Genomic DNA, 14,934 nt, shown 5'->3' on the forward strand with positions numbered 1-14,934 from the left:
AGCAGATGGATGGGTAAGTCACAGACTGGGAGAGTAATAGTGGTAAAACATATCTGACAAGGGACCAGTATCTAGTGTATACACAACTCAGTGCTAAAATGATAAGTAGCCCAATTAAAACTGAGTGAAAGGCACACCAATACCATGAATAGACTGAGCAACAGCAAGGAATAAACTCTTGATACATGCAACAACTTGGGTGAATTTCAAGGAAATAATGCTGAGTGACAAAATCAATCACAAATGGTTATGCACTACGTGACTTTACGTGTGTAATATTTGCAAAATAACAGAGATGGAAAAACAAATTAGTGGTTTCCAAGGGTAGGGATGTAGGGAGGAGAGGATGGTTTGGGTTAGAAAGGGGTAACACAAGAAAGTCTTGCAGTCATGGTACGGGTGAGTATCTTGATTGTGGTGGTGGTTTTAGCAGGCTACCTGTGATAAAATTGCATAGAGCTATGCACATAGACACACATGAGTGCACATAGAACTGGTGAAGTCCAAGTAAGCTCTATGGAATATACCAACATTAATTTCTTTCTTTTTTTATTTTTATTTTTTTGAGACAGAGTCTCACTCTGTCGCCCAGGCTGGAGTGCAGTGGCGGGATCTCTGCTCACTGCAGCCTCCACCTCCCGGGTTTATGTGATTCTCCCACCTCAGCCTCTCAAGTAGCTGGGATTACAGGCATGTGCCACCGCACCTGGCTAATTTTGTATTTTTAGTAGAGGAGAAGTTTAACCATGTTGGCCAGTCTGGTTTCGAACTCCTGACCTCAGGTGATCCACCTGTCTTGGCCTCCCAAAGTGCTGGGATTAGAGGCATGAGCCACCACGCCCGGCCCCATGAATTTCTTGATTTGAATATTGTACTATACTTGCTTAAGATGTTAACACTGGGAGGGGCTGGGTGAAGTCTACACAGGACTTTTCTGTACATTTTTGTGAAACTTCATTGGATCTGTAATTATTTTAAAATAAAAAAGTTTTTTTTAAGGATGCTGTTGAGGGGAAAGGGGAAAAGATTTGATAAAGAGAGGGGCTACTCTTTTTTTGGATCGGTGACTACAGTTTCATCTCTATCTAAATCTGTATTAGTCATCTTAAGCTGCCATAACAGAATACCATAGTCTGGGTGGCTTAAACACCAGATATGTATTTTCTCACGATTCTAGAGGCTGGAAGTCCGAAATCAGGGTGCCAGGTTCTGGTGAAGTCTTTCTTCCTGGCTTGCAGGCATCTGCCTTCTTGCTGTGTCCTCATATGACACAGAGAGAGAAAGAGGCCACTCTCTTCGTTTTTTTTTTTGTTTTTGTTTTTTTTTTTTTTTTGAGACAAGGCTTCACTCTGTTGCCCAGGCTGGAGTGCAATGGTACCATCACAGCTCACTGCAATCTCGAACTCCTGGGCCCGTCTCAGCCTTCTGAGTAGCTGGGTTTACCGGCACATACCTTCATACTTAGCTATTTTTAAAAAATATTTTTTGTAGAGACAGAGATCTCACTGTATTCCCTAGGCTGGTCTTGAACTCCTGGACTCGAGTGATGCTCCCACCTCAGCCTCCCAAGGTGCTGGGATGACAGGCGTGAGCCACTGCACCTGGCCCTCTTCCTCTCCTTAAAGGCCAGTAATTCTGGTAGATTAGGACCCCACCTCTAGGCCTCATTTAACCTCAATTACCTCCTAAAAGCCCCATCTCCAAATACAGTTAGTTAGGGCTTCAACATTCAAATTTTGGGGGAACACAGTTCAGTTCATGTTTAGGACCCAGTTTCTTTCCAGCTTCTATTATGATTAGGTTGATATGTCTTTCATTGGCTAGAAATATATTCCTTCATTTATTTGGCAAGTACTTGAGTGCCTAGTCGGAACTAGGTGTTGTGCTGGACGCTAGTGGAGCAGATGTGAATGAGACCGATGGGTCCCAGCAATCATGTTGTTTCCATCTTAATAGGAGTAAGGACATTAAGTAAACAAGTACACTAGTACATAACACTAGGTAGCGACAAGGATTAAGAAAAGTGGCCGGGCGCGGTGGCTCAAGCCTGTAATCCCAGCACTTTGGGAGGCCGAGATGGGCGGATCACGAGGTCAGGAGATCGAGACCATCCCAACATGGGCTAACATGGTGAAACCCCGTCTCTACTAAAAAATACAAAAAACTAGCCGGGCGAGGTGCCGGGCGCCCGTAGTCCCAGCTGCTCGGGAGGCTGAGGCAGGAGAATGGCGTGAACCCAGGAGGCGGAGCTTGCAGTGAGCTGAGATCCGGCCACTGCACTCCACCCTGGGCGACAGAGCGAGACTCCGTCTCAAAAAAAAAAAAAAAAAAAGAAAAGTAAGAAGTACCAGGCGCAGTGGCTCACACCTGTAATCCCAGCACTTTGAGAGGCTGAGACAGGTGGATCACTTGAGGCCAGGAGTTCGAGACCAGCCTGGCCAACATTGTGAAACCTGTCTCTACTGAAAATACGAAAATTAGCTGGGCGTGGTGGCACACGCCTGTAGTCCCAACTACTCAGCAGGCTGAGGCAGAAGTATCGCTTGAACCTGGGAGGTGGAGGTTGCAGTGAGCCGAGATCCCGCTGCTGCATTCCAGCCTGGGCGAAGATGGAAGTCGGCAAGTAGAGAGGGATATTTTAAATAGGGTGGTCAGGACGTTTTGAGGAGGTGATACTTGAGTAGTGACATGAAAAAAGAGCCCAGGCCATATGAATATCTAAAGCAAGGACATTCCTGACAGAGAACAGCAACTACAAAGGCTTTGGGTGGGGAGAGGGGAGCTTTGTATGTTTGAGGAACTGCAAGAAGCCCAAGATGATTCAGATGCTTATTCAAAAGGTAAGTGAAAGGTGTAGAAACAAGATAATGTTGGGCAAGAGCAAGATCATGTAATGGTTTGTATATCATAGGAGAAGGCATTTGACTTTTTTTTTTTTTTTTTGTGATGGAATCTCGCTCTGTTGCCCAGGGTGGAGCGCAGTTGTGCGATCTCGGCTCACTACAACCTCCACCTCCCGGGTTCAAGCGATTCTCCCACCTCAGCCTCCAGAGTAGCTGGGATTATAGGTGCCCGCCAGCACGCCTGGCTAATTTTTGTATTTTTAGTAGAGACAGGGTTTCACCATGTTGGCCAGACTGGTCTTGAACTCCTGACCTTGTGATCCACCCACCTTGGCCTCAGCCTCCCAAGTAACTGGGACTACAGGTGCATGCGCATGCCACCACCCCTGGAAAATTTTTGTATTTTTTTGTAGAGACGGCGGTTTTGCTATGTTGCTCAGGCTGGTCTTGCACTTCTGGGCTCAAGTGATTCTCCCACCTCAGTCTCCCAAAGTGCTGGGATTACAGGCATGAGCCACTGCACTCAGCTGCATCTGACATTTTTTATTTTAAGTGTGGTAGAAAGCTGCTGGAGATTTTTGAGCAGGGGAGTAACATGAGCTGTTTTTTTTTTTTTTTTTTTTTTGAGATGGGGTCTTGCTCTGTCGCCCAGACTGGAGTGTAGTGGCGTGATCTCAGCTCACTGCTGAGCTGGGTTCAAGTAATTCTCCTGCTTCAGCCTCCCGAGTAGTTAGGATTACAGGCACACACTACCACACTCAGCTAATTTTTGTATTTTTAGTAGAGATGGGGTTTCACCATGTTGGTCAGGCTGGTCTCGAACGCCTGACCTCGTGATCCACCTGCCTCAGCCTCCCAAAGTGCTGGAATTACAGGCATGAGCCACCACACCCGGCCTACATGAGCTGATTTTTAAATATCACTCTACAGAGAATAGATTGAATAAGGGCATGATGGATCGTTGAAAGACCCACTAGGAGGCTATTTCATTTGTTCAAATTGAAGATGATACTGGTTTTGCTGAGAATGGTACTAGTGGGAGGTTGAGAGAAAATGTTAGATTCCTGATAGGTTTGCCTGGTACATGTGGGGCTGCTCTTCTCTGAATACTTCCCTTACCGCGCATGGACTGCAACAGCCTGCACTAGGCTGCCCCCATCAGTGGAAACAGCATCCTATCCACAGTGCTGGTAAGGAAGATTTTTTTTTTTTTTTTTTTTGGGGAGATAGGGTCTTCTCCGTTGCCTCAGGCTGGAGGACAGTTACATGAACATGTCTCACTGCAGCCTCAACTTCCTGGGCTCAAGTGATCCACCCACCTCAGCCTCCTGAGTAGCTGGGACTACAGGTGCGCACCACCACACATGGCTAATTTTTAAGCATTTTTTGTAGACACAGTGTTTCGCTGTGTTGCCAGGTTGGTCTAAACCTCCTGGCCCCAAGGGATCCTCCCACCTTGGCCTCCCAAAGTGCTGGTATTATAGGTGTGAGCCACTGTGCCCAGCCATTTTTGTCTATTAATCGACGTATTTTATCCATCTACATTTCATTAATTTTCTTATATATTTGGATTTAAATCTGCTGTCTTCCCAGTGTTTTTCTGTTTGCTCAATATGTTCTTCCTTTTTTCATTCTCCTGCATTTTTTGGATTAATCAAGCATTTTTATTCTAGTTTTTCCTTTTATAACATGATCGTTATACATACATTTAGTTCTCTTCTTGTGGTTGCCTTAGAGATTAACAAATCATTATTTACTTATTGCATTGAACCTGCAATTAGCTTCTTTATATCTTTCTCAAACTTGTAGGGATCTTAATAGAATTTTTTTTTTTTTTTTTTTTGAGGCAGAGTCTGGCTCTGTTGCCCTGGCTGGAGTGCAGTGGCACGATCTCAGCTCACTGCAAGCTCCATCTCCCGGGTTCATGACATTCTCCTGCCTCAGCCTCCCGAGTAGCTAGGACTACAGGCGCCCTCCACCACGCCCAGCTATTTTTTTTTTTTTTGTATTTTTAGTAGAGACGGGGTTTCACTGTGTTGGCCAGGATGGTCTCGATATCCTGACCTTGTGATCCACCAGCCTTGGCCTCCCAAAGTGCTGGGATTACAGGCATGAGCCACCACACCCGGCCGGATCTTAATAGAATAAAAAAAAAATGTATTCATTTATTTATAGAGACAGGGTCTCACTCCATCACCGAGGCTGGAGTGCAGTAGTGTGATCATAGCTCAATGCAACCTCAAACTCCTGGGCTCAAGCAATTCGCCCACTTCAGCCTCTTGGGTAGGTAGGACTACGGGTACACACCACCATGCCTGGCTAATTTGTTTTATTTTGGAGATGGGGGTCTCACTGTGTTGGCCAGGCTGGTCTTGAACTCTTGGGCTCAAATGATCCTCCTGTCTCGGCCTCCCAAAGTACTGTGATTACAGGCGTGAGCCACTGTACCCAGCCCTTAATAGTAGTTTAATTCCTTTTATGTGTCCTCAGTTTTTTGTGCATTTGTTGTCATATATCTTTTTTTGTGTGTGTGTGATATACAGTCTCACTCTATTGCCTAGGCTGGAGTGAAGTGGTGGGATTCTGGCTCACTGCAACCTCTGCCACCTGGGTTCAAGTGATTCTCCCACCTCAGCCTCTTGAGTAGCTGGGACTACAGGCATGCACCACCATGCCGGCTAATTTTTGTATTTTTCAGTAGAGACGGGGTTTCGCCATGTTGGCCAGGCTGGTCTTGAACTCCTGATCCCAGGTGATCCTTCCACCTCAGCCTCCCAAAGTGCTGGGATTACAGGTGTGAGCCACTGTACCCAGCCACATTGTCATGTATCTTAATTCCACATTTTAATCCCCACAGGGCATTAATTTCTAATTGTAATATGTAGTGAATGTTTGTTTATATTTACCCACATATTTACCTTTTACAGTGCGCCTTATTATTTTCTGCATTGCATTGCTTTTATCTGGAACCATTTTCTGTGTACCCAAATAACTAACTTAGTATTTATTTTATTGTGCCCACTGGCAATACATTCTCTTAGGTTTTATTAGAAAATATATTTATTTTGTCTTAATTTTTTTTTTTTTTTTTTTTTTGAGACAAAGTTTCACGCTCTGTCCCCCAGGCTGGAGTGCAATGGCACGATCTTGGCTCACTGCAAGCTCCGCCTTCCGGGTTCACGCCATTCTCCTGCCTCAGCCTCCTGAGTAGCTGGGACTACAGGCGCCTGCCGCCACGCCCGGCTAATTTTTTTGTATTTTTAGTAGAGACGGGATTTTACCACATTAGCCAGGATGGTCTTGATCTCCTGACCTCGCGATCCCCCCGCCTCGGCCTCCCAAAGTGCTGGGATTACAGGCGTGAGCCACCGTGCCCGGCCGTTCATCTTAATTTTTACAGGGTACAAAATTTTGTCTTTATTTTTGTGGAGAATAGAATTCTGAGTTGGCAGTTATTTTCTCTTAGCAAATATTCCCTCCTTGTCTTCTGTCTTTTATTATTTCCATTGAGTAGTAGTTTGTCACTTACGTTGTAACTCCTTCAGAGATAATTGTTTTAGAGGTATTTTTTCCCTTTAGCTGCTTTTAGAATTTTTTTTTTAACAGATTACTGTGGTGTGCCTACTTTTATATTGCAGTGAAATGTAAAAATCCCAATTATATTGTGGTGTAGTTTTATAGTGTGGTGGATATTGTGGTGTTATCTGCTGGAAGTATTTAGGAAGTTTTTTTTCTGTTTGTTTGTTTGTTTGTTTTAAAGACAGGGTCTTGCTTGGATGCCCAGGTTGGAGTGCAGTGATACGATTTTAGCTCACAGCAGCTTCACCCTCTTGGGCTCAAGTGATCCTCCTACCTCAACCTCCCAAGTAGCTTGGACCACAGGTGCACACCACCACACCCAGTGAACTTTTGTATTTTTTTAGAGATGGGGTCTCCCTATGTTGCCCAGGATGGTCTCAAACTCCTAGCCTCAAGTAGTTTTCCCTCCTTGGCTTCTCAAATTGTTGAGATTACAGGGCTGAGTCACTAGGCTCAGCTGGGAATTTTTTTAAATCTTGGGTTTGATGTCTTTTGTCAGTTTGGGAAAATTCTGGTTACTATATCTTCAGATAGTGTTTGTTTCTCATTTTTGTTCTTTTCTCTGTGTGGGTTACACATATGTTAAACACTTTAATGTTGTTCCATGTATCTTTTATGTTCTTTTCTGTTTTTTTTTTTTGTTTTTTTTGGTTTTTTTTTTTTTGAGACAGGGTGTGACTCTGTTGTCCAGGCTGGGGTACAGTGGCACAATCTCAGCTCACTGCAGCCTCCACTTCCCCGGCTCAAGCACCACCAAACCCAGCTACTTTTTTTTTTTTTTGTATTTTTAGTAGAGGCAGAGTTTCACCATGTTGGCCATGCTGATCTCAAGCTTGTGGAGTTTGAGTTCAAAGCAATCTGCCCGCCTTGGCCTCCTAAAGTGCTGGAATTACAGGCATGAGCCACTGCGCCCAGCCTATCTGTTGTTCTTTTTTATTCCTTTCAACCTTGGTATCTTCTTCAAATCCATGCCTCTATTCACTAGTCTTCTTGTGTGCTAAGTCTAACCTGTTGTTAGAGCTACCTGTTAGATTTTTAATTTTCATTTCAACATTTGTATTTATATATAATATATAATATAAAAATTATGTATTTTATATATATATCTTTTTTTTTTTTTTTTTTTTTTTTTTTTTTTTTTTTTTTTTGAGACAGAGTCTTGCTCTGCCACCCAGATTGGAGTGCAGTCATGTCATCTTGGCTCACTGCAACCTCTGCCTCCTGAGGTTCAAGTGATCCTCCTGCCTCAACCTTCCGAGTAGCTGGGATTACAGGTGCACACCACCATGCCTGGCTAATGTTTAGTAGAGATGGAGTTTTGCCATGTTGCTCAGGCTGGTCTCAAACTCCTGAGCTCAGGTGATCTACCCGCCTCGGCCTCCCAAAGTGCTGGGATTACAGGCATGAGCCACAGTGCCTAGCCTGTAAGTTCACATTTTCAAAGAGCATTAAAGAAGTTAATTAAACTAGTATATTATTCTGATAAAATACAAACTTCTTTAGTTCTAGAGGAGAATAAATTATGTTCTTCCTCTTTTTTTTTTTGGAATAGAGTTCCCCTCTTATAGCCCAGGCTGGAATGCAATGGCGTAATCTCGGCTCGCTGCAACCACTGCCTCCTGGGTTCAAGTGATTCTCCTGCCTCAGCCTCCCAAGTAGCTGGAACTACAGACACGTGGCACCACATCCGGCTAATTTTTTGTATTTTTAGTAGAGATGGGGTTTCACCATGTTGGCCAGACTGGTGTTGAACTCCTGACCTCAGGTGATCCACCCACCTCGGCCTCCCAAAGTGCTGGGATTACAGGTGTGAGCCACCATGCCCGACCCTCTTCTTGTTGAATAGAATTTTCCACTGAGATACAGAGTCAGAGCATTGATTAAAAAAAATACAAGCCAGCTTAAGTTCCACCTCTTGTTTCTGGGATATCCTGGGGAGGAACCAGTTGCTGTTATTTCCTCTGAGAGCTGCTTCTTCCAAAGCAGGTACAGCACTTCCTACAGGAGGTCCCAGAAGGTTGCAGCACAGGTGGGGTCAAATCCTGACTCTGGAGTTCAAGACCAGCCTGGCTAACATGATGAAACCCTGTCTCTACTAAAAATACAAAATTAGACGGGCGTGGTGGCGCATGCTTGTAATCCCAGCTACTTGGGAGGCTAACACAGGAGAATCACTTGAACCCAGGAGGCGGAGGTTGCAGTGAGCCGAGATTGCACCACTGCACTCCAGCCTGGGCGACAGAGTGAGACTTCATCTCCAAACAAACAAACAAAAAATCCTAACCTCCCTGACTGTCCTGATAAGACATCCTCCAGAACCTACATATCAGGGAGTCAGCTGGTGTTACCCTGATAAATAGGAGCTGGGCATTCTGATCTCATGAAGGCCAACCTGGACTAAAGGGGTCAGCTTCCCAGGTTTATCAATGACAACTATATATTTGTGTATTTGTGGCTTGAACACGTCAAACAGAAGTATCGACTCAAGTACCTACCCAGTCCTTTAAAAATGTACTTAAAAGCCAGTTACACAATTCCATTTAAAATGATATGTCGATCCTTAATTCTAATCCCTGTAGTATTATTGCATGGCACCCAATTACTTATATTTCTGTTCTATAGGCTTTGCCTATTCTAGGTGACTGTCTGGTGACCAAAGAAAGCCATTAGAAATTGACTTTTCCAAGGGAATATGTGTAGGCAAAGAGAAACAAGACTTTTTTTTTTTTTAATCACTCTGTTGCCCAGGCTGGAGTGCAGTGGCACAATATTGGCTCACCTCAACTTCCACCTCCCGGGTTCAAATGATTCTCCTGCCTCAGCCTCCCAAGTAGCTGGGGTTACAGGCGCGTGCCACCACACCCAGCTAATTTTTGTATTTTTAGTATGACAGAGTTTCACCATGTTGGCCAGGCTGGCCTCAAACTCCCGACCTCCGGCGATCTGCCCACCTCAGCTTCCCAAAGTGCTGGGATGACAGGCGTGAGCCACTGCGCACAGCCTGATTTCATTTTTATACTCAAATATAACTTGGAGTTTTAGGTTTTATAAAATGTTCTGGGCCACTTTAAATATAATTGAGTGCTTTCTCAAATTTTGATAATCTTCAAAATAATTTTTGGAGTGAGTCTTTCGTTACCTTTTCTTTTTCCTTCTTTCTTTTTTTTTTTTTTTTTTTGAGATGGAGCCTCGCTCTGTTGCCCAGGCTGGAGTACAGTAGCACAATCTCGGCTCATTGCAACCTCTGCCTCCCAGTTTCAAGTGATTTCCTGCCCCAACCTCCCGAGTAACTGGGACTATAGGCACCTGCTATCACACCTGGCTAATTTTTTTACTTCTAGTAGAGACAGGTTTTCACCATGTTGGCCAGGCTGGTCTTGAACTCCTGACCTCAAGCAGTCTACCCACCTCGGCCTCCCAAAGTGTTGGGATTACAGGCGTGAGCCATTATGCCCAGCCTTGATTACTTTTTCTATACTTTGTTAATAATCAGCCTTGGTTGTCATAGTAGTCCGTTACGATTTTCAAGATATTCTGTTTTGTTGTTTACTGGTGTCCAGAACTATATTATTTCTACAACTTCACCCTACTTGCAGGCTGACAAGTTAGCTTGCCATAGTGTCATGGATGCTGGCAGGAAACACACACTCTCAGTCAAAGACAAAGGATTTGATTGTTGTCAGCACAGCCAGCAGTTCCTCCTTTCTTGCAAGTCCCATGAGGCTGATATGGATGGGTCTAGATAGTTCCTGAGCATGCAGTGAGCTGCCTTATAGAAAAGGAACACTGAGGCCGGGCGCGGTGGCTCAAGCCTGTAATCCCAGCACTTTGGGAGGCCGAGAAGGATGGATCACGAGGTCAGGAGATCGAGACCATCCTGGCTAACACGGTGAAACCCTGTCTCTACTAAAAAATACAAAAAACTAGCTGGGCGAGGTGGCGGGCGCCTGTAGTCCCAGCTACACGGGAGGCTGAGGCAGAAGAACGGCGTAAACCTGGGAGGCGGAGCTTGCAGTGAGCTGAGATCCGGCCACAGCACTCCAGCCCGGGCGACAGAGCATGACTCCGTCTCAAAAAAAAAAAAAAAAAAAAAAAAAGAGAAAAGGAACACTGAGCTTAGAGAACCCAAATCATTCATCATGGGCAATAAGTGTACATAGCCTTAGCTTGGAAGGAGACATTACCTTTATTATCCTGAACAAGCAAGCAAACCTGCCTATTAGATCTAGAGAGAGACATTATCTCTACCTTGCAAGGCCGTTTGTTATAGTATAGAAACATTCTTGAAAAGATAGCCCAGAACAAAGGTAGGTAGTGCTTCTGCCAACAAGATGTACAAAAAATGTGAGAGTGGCTGGGCGCAGTGGCTCACGCCTGTAATCCCAGCACTTTGGGAGGCTGAGGCAGGTGGATCATGAGGTCAAGAGATCAAGACCATCCTGGCCATCATCGTGAACCCCCGTTTCTACTAAAAATACAAAAAATTAGCTGGGCATGGCAGCCCGCGCCTGTAGTCCCACCTACTCGGGAGGCTGAGGCAGGAGGATCGCTTGAACCTGGGAGGCAGAGGTCGCAGTGAGCCGAGACTGTGCCACTGCACTCCAGCCTGGTGACAGAGCGAGACTCTGTCTTAGAAAGAAAAAAAGACCTCTATGGTGAGTTGTCACTGAATAGCTAGTGGCCATTTTTTATTTTGTTTGAATGCTTTCCTTTTTCTCTTGTTATTTTAGCTAATGGTTGTGTTCCACTGATTGTTTTTGTTTTTGTTTTCCAAACAACCTGGGTTTTTTGTTTGTTTGTTTTGAGACAGGTTGTCGCTCTGTCACCCAGGCTGGAGTGCAGTGGCATAATCATGGCTCATTGCAATGTCTGCCTGCGGGGCTCAGATGATCCTCTTTCTCTGAGCCTTCCGAGTAGCTGGGACTATAAGCAAGCACCACCATGCCTGGCTAATTTTTTGTAGAGATAGGGTTTTACCATGTTGCCCAGACTGGTCTTGAACTCCTGGGCTCAAGCAATCCTCTGGCCTCAGCCTCCCAAAGTGCTGGGTTTACAGGCATAAGTCATCATGCCTGGCCAACATGGATTTTTTTATATGTGACTTTCGTTTCTGTTATCTAATCAATGAAATTCTGCTTTCATTTTAATCTATTTCTTCATTCTCTGTTCCTCAGTATACTTTGTTGTTCTTTTTCTAACTTTTGAGTGGGATACTCATATTTTCCTTCATTTCTGTTGCTCTAAGAATTTAAATGTATCTATGAATGTTCTTCTAAGATCTGTAGCTATTTTCATAGGTTCTCTATAATGTAGTATTTTTCAGTATTACTGTTCTATATTTAGGAAAGAGTTTTAAAATCTGAAGTGAAGATGTCTTTTGGTTTCATCATTCTGTTTTTTCCTATTTTGTTTCACAGTGATCACAAACTGTTCTTTGGGTCATTTCACCAGTTTTACACATTTATACTGTAGTCACAGAAAAAAAATTCTCCTCCTCTCCTATACTGTCTCAACCCATGTCTTTGCTTACTTCATTCAGCATTTTAGATTTTCTTCATGAAAGTACCCCATCTGGGCCGGGCGCGGTGGCTCAAGCCTGTAATCCCAGCACTTTGGGAGGCCGAGACAGGCGGATCACGAGGTCAGGAGATCGAAACCATCCTGGCTAACACAGTGAAAACCCGTCTCTACTAAAAAATACAAAAAACTAGCTGGGCGAGGTGGCGGGCGCCTGTAGTCCCAGCTACTCGGGAGGCTGAGGCAGGAGAATGGCGTAAACCCGGGAGGCGGAGCTTGTGGTGAGCTGAGATCCGGCCACTACACTCCAGCCTGGGCGACAGAGCGAGACTCCGTCTCAAAAAAAAAAAAAAAAAAAAAAAAAAAAAAAAAAAAAAAAAGAACGTACCCCATCTGGATCATGATCTTCAAGCCCACATCCAACATAGCCTTTATTTTTACTCTCATGCATTCAGGTGACCCCAGACGCCCTTCCATTTTTGATAGTCATTCTGCTGTACTTGATATTTACCATGACTTTTTGCTCAGGATTTCATAAGCCTTTCAATGTTAGCATGATTGAAAAAAAAAAAACCTTAACTTGCGTTGGCTACATGGAAATGGATGGCACCACACAAGGGAAGGATGTGAAGGAACAAAAGTTTTGTTTTGTTTTGTTTTGTTTTGTTTAAGATGGAGTTTCACTCTTATTGCCCAGGCTGGAGTGCAATGGCACGATCTTGGCTTACCCCAACCTCCACCTCCTGGGTTCAAGCGATTCTCCTGCCTCAGCCTCCCAAGTAGCTGAGATTACAGGCATTTGCCACCACGCTCGGCTAATTTTGTATTTTTAGTAGAGACGGGGTTTCTCCAAGTTGGTCAGGCTGGTCTCGAACTCCCGACCTCAGGTGATCTGCCCCCCCCTCGGCCTCCCAAAGTGTTGGGATTACAGGTGTGAGCCACTGCACCTGGTCAACAGAAGTTTGAGTAAGTGTAGAATTGATAAGTAATAGTATAAATTCTAGTGGAGATAAGTAAATCATTATAATATGGTATAAAGCAGCAGTCCCTACCTTTTTGACACCAGGGACCGGTTTTATGGAAGACAATGTTTCCATGGACTGGGGCGGGGGAAAATGGTAGATGGTTTTGGGATGAAACTGTTCCACCTCAGATAATCAGGCATTAGATTCTCATAGGGAGTGTGCAACCTAGATCCCTCGCATACACAGTTCACAATAAGGTTCACGCTCCTATAAGAATCTAAAGTCACTGCTGATCTGACAGGAGGTGGAGCTCAGGCGGTCATGCTCGCCCACTGGCTGCTCACCTTCTGCTGTGCAGCCCAGTTCCCAACAGACCATGGACTGGTCTATGGCCCGGGGGTTGGGGTCCTCTGGTATTAAGATTAGAGGCAGTTAAACATATTAATTAATGACTATATAATTATGAGAATTAAACTGGTAATATGTATTTGGGATTTGTTAATTAATGGTGATAATAGAGATTGTTTCTGCCCCGGGGTAACTCAAGGATAACACTTAACAGACTAACTAAGCTAACAGAATAATATGAGAAAATTAATAAACATATTCAAAAATCAGAGAAAGAGTTATGAATATGAAAAAGAATGTTCATGGTCGGGTACAGTGTCTCACACTGTAATCCCAGCACTTTGGGAGGCTGAGGCGGGCAGATCATCTGAGGTCAGGAGTTCGAGACCAGTCTGGCCAACATGGTGAAACCCTGTCTCTACTAAAAATACAGAAAAATTAGCCGAGCCTGGTGGTGGGCACCTGTAATCCCAGCTACTGGGGAGGTTGAGGCAGGAGAATTACTTGAACCTGGGAGGCAGAGGTTGCAGTGAGCTGAGATTGTGCCATTGCACTCCAGCCTGGGCAACAAGAGAGAAACTCCATCTCAAAAAAAAACAAGAAAAGAAAAGAGAGTTTGCTAAGAGTGTTGCTATGGTTTGAATGTTTGTCTCCTCCAAAACTCATGTTGAAACTTAATCCCCATGGGTGGGACCTATAAGGGGTGAATGGGTCACAAGGGCTTTCATGGCTTAATGGATTAATGAGTCATTATGGCAGTGGGACACATGGCTTCGTAAGAAGCAAAAGAGACACCTGAGCTAGCACACTCAGCCCCCATTACCCATTGATGGTCTGTGCACTGCGTTGGGACTCTTCCGGGTCCTCACCAGCAAGAAGGCCCTCACCAGATGCAGTCCCTCAACTTTGGAGTTCTCAGCCCCCATAATTGTTAAGAAATAAACTCCTTAATCTGTCAGAGTAGAGTAGAAATAATAATAATACATTCCTTTTCTTTATAAATTACCCATTTTCAGATACTTCGTTATAAGCAACAGAAAATGGACTAAGACAAGCGTAAAGTGCATAGACTTAAATAGGGCCAGCAGGACTAGCCTTTGTGAAGAAGTGATTTTGATTTGAGGCTGAGAATGAAAACCAGCCAACCATGCAGTGTCAGAGGATTCCTCAAAGAAGGAGCAGCCTGTGAAGAGTCCTATTTATTTGGAACAGTTGTGGGGCATTTTGTGCGTTGAAAGAGGCCCAGTATGCTATGGACAGAGAGAATAAATGGGAGAAGAGATTTGTTGGCAAGCAGCAGCTTTATTATTTATGCTCAGGTATTTATATTTTATTCTAATGGTAAAGAGATAGCATTGAAAACATTTAAATAGAAAGACTCAAATATTGATCAGCATCCCAATAATTTCTTGGAGAATGTAAACAAGAACAAAACAATTACTTGCCCAGGACTTTGTCCTAAGATGGTTTCAGTCAGTTAAAAACACATCTGCATAGTTTCAACAAATCTCTAGGTGATTCTTATCCACACTTAAATCAGGCCTTCACTGATTTGACTTGCTTTCCTAATCACCAGCCCTGCCTGCACTCCTGGACTCTATTTGCTATGTTTCCCTTGCCCTTTTTCAAAATGATGAGAGTGCAGTCTGTCCCATGGTACACATTAGCAGAATAGTGACAAA

The 14,934-nt window shown here is 44.2% G+C and overlaps 1 protein-coding gene across 5 annotated transcripts in view; it reads left to right on the plus strand.

Moving 5' to 3' along the window:
- ZFP14 (ZFP14 zinc finger protein) overlaps nt 1–14,934 on the plus strand; it is a 43,198-nt gene that overhangs the window by 22,684 nt on the left and 5,580 nt on the right. Inside the window, exon 2 of one of the 5 annotated variants that reach the window (XM_007996503.3) lies at nt 14,269–14,571. The exons of the other annotated variants lie outside the window; for them this stretch is intronic. Within the exon in view, the coding sequence (XP_007994694.1) occupies nt 14,505–14,571 (67 nt within the window). The 5' untranslated portion in view covers nt 14,269–14,504. The remainder of the gene's footprint in view (nt 1–14,268; nt 14,572–14,934) is intronic. 5 annotated transcript variants of the gene reach the window in all.

This window comes from Chlorocebus sabaeus, chromosome 6 (assembly GCF_047675955.1).
Source record: "Chlorocebus sabaeus isolate Y175 chromosome 6, mChlSab1.0.hap1, whole genome shotgun sequence".
Classification (NCBI taxonomy): Eukaryota; Metazoa; Chordata; class Mammalia; order Primates; family Cercopithecidae; genus Chlorocebus; species Chlorocebus sabaeus.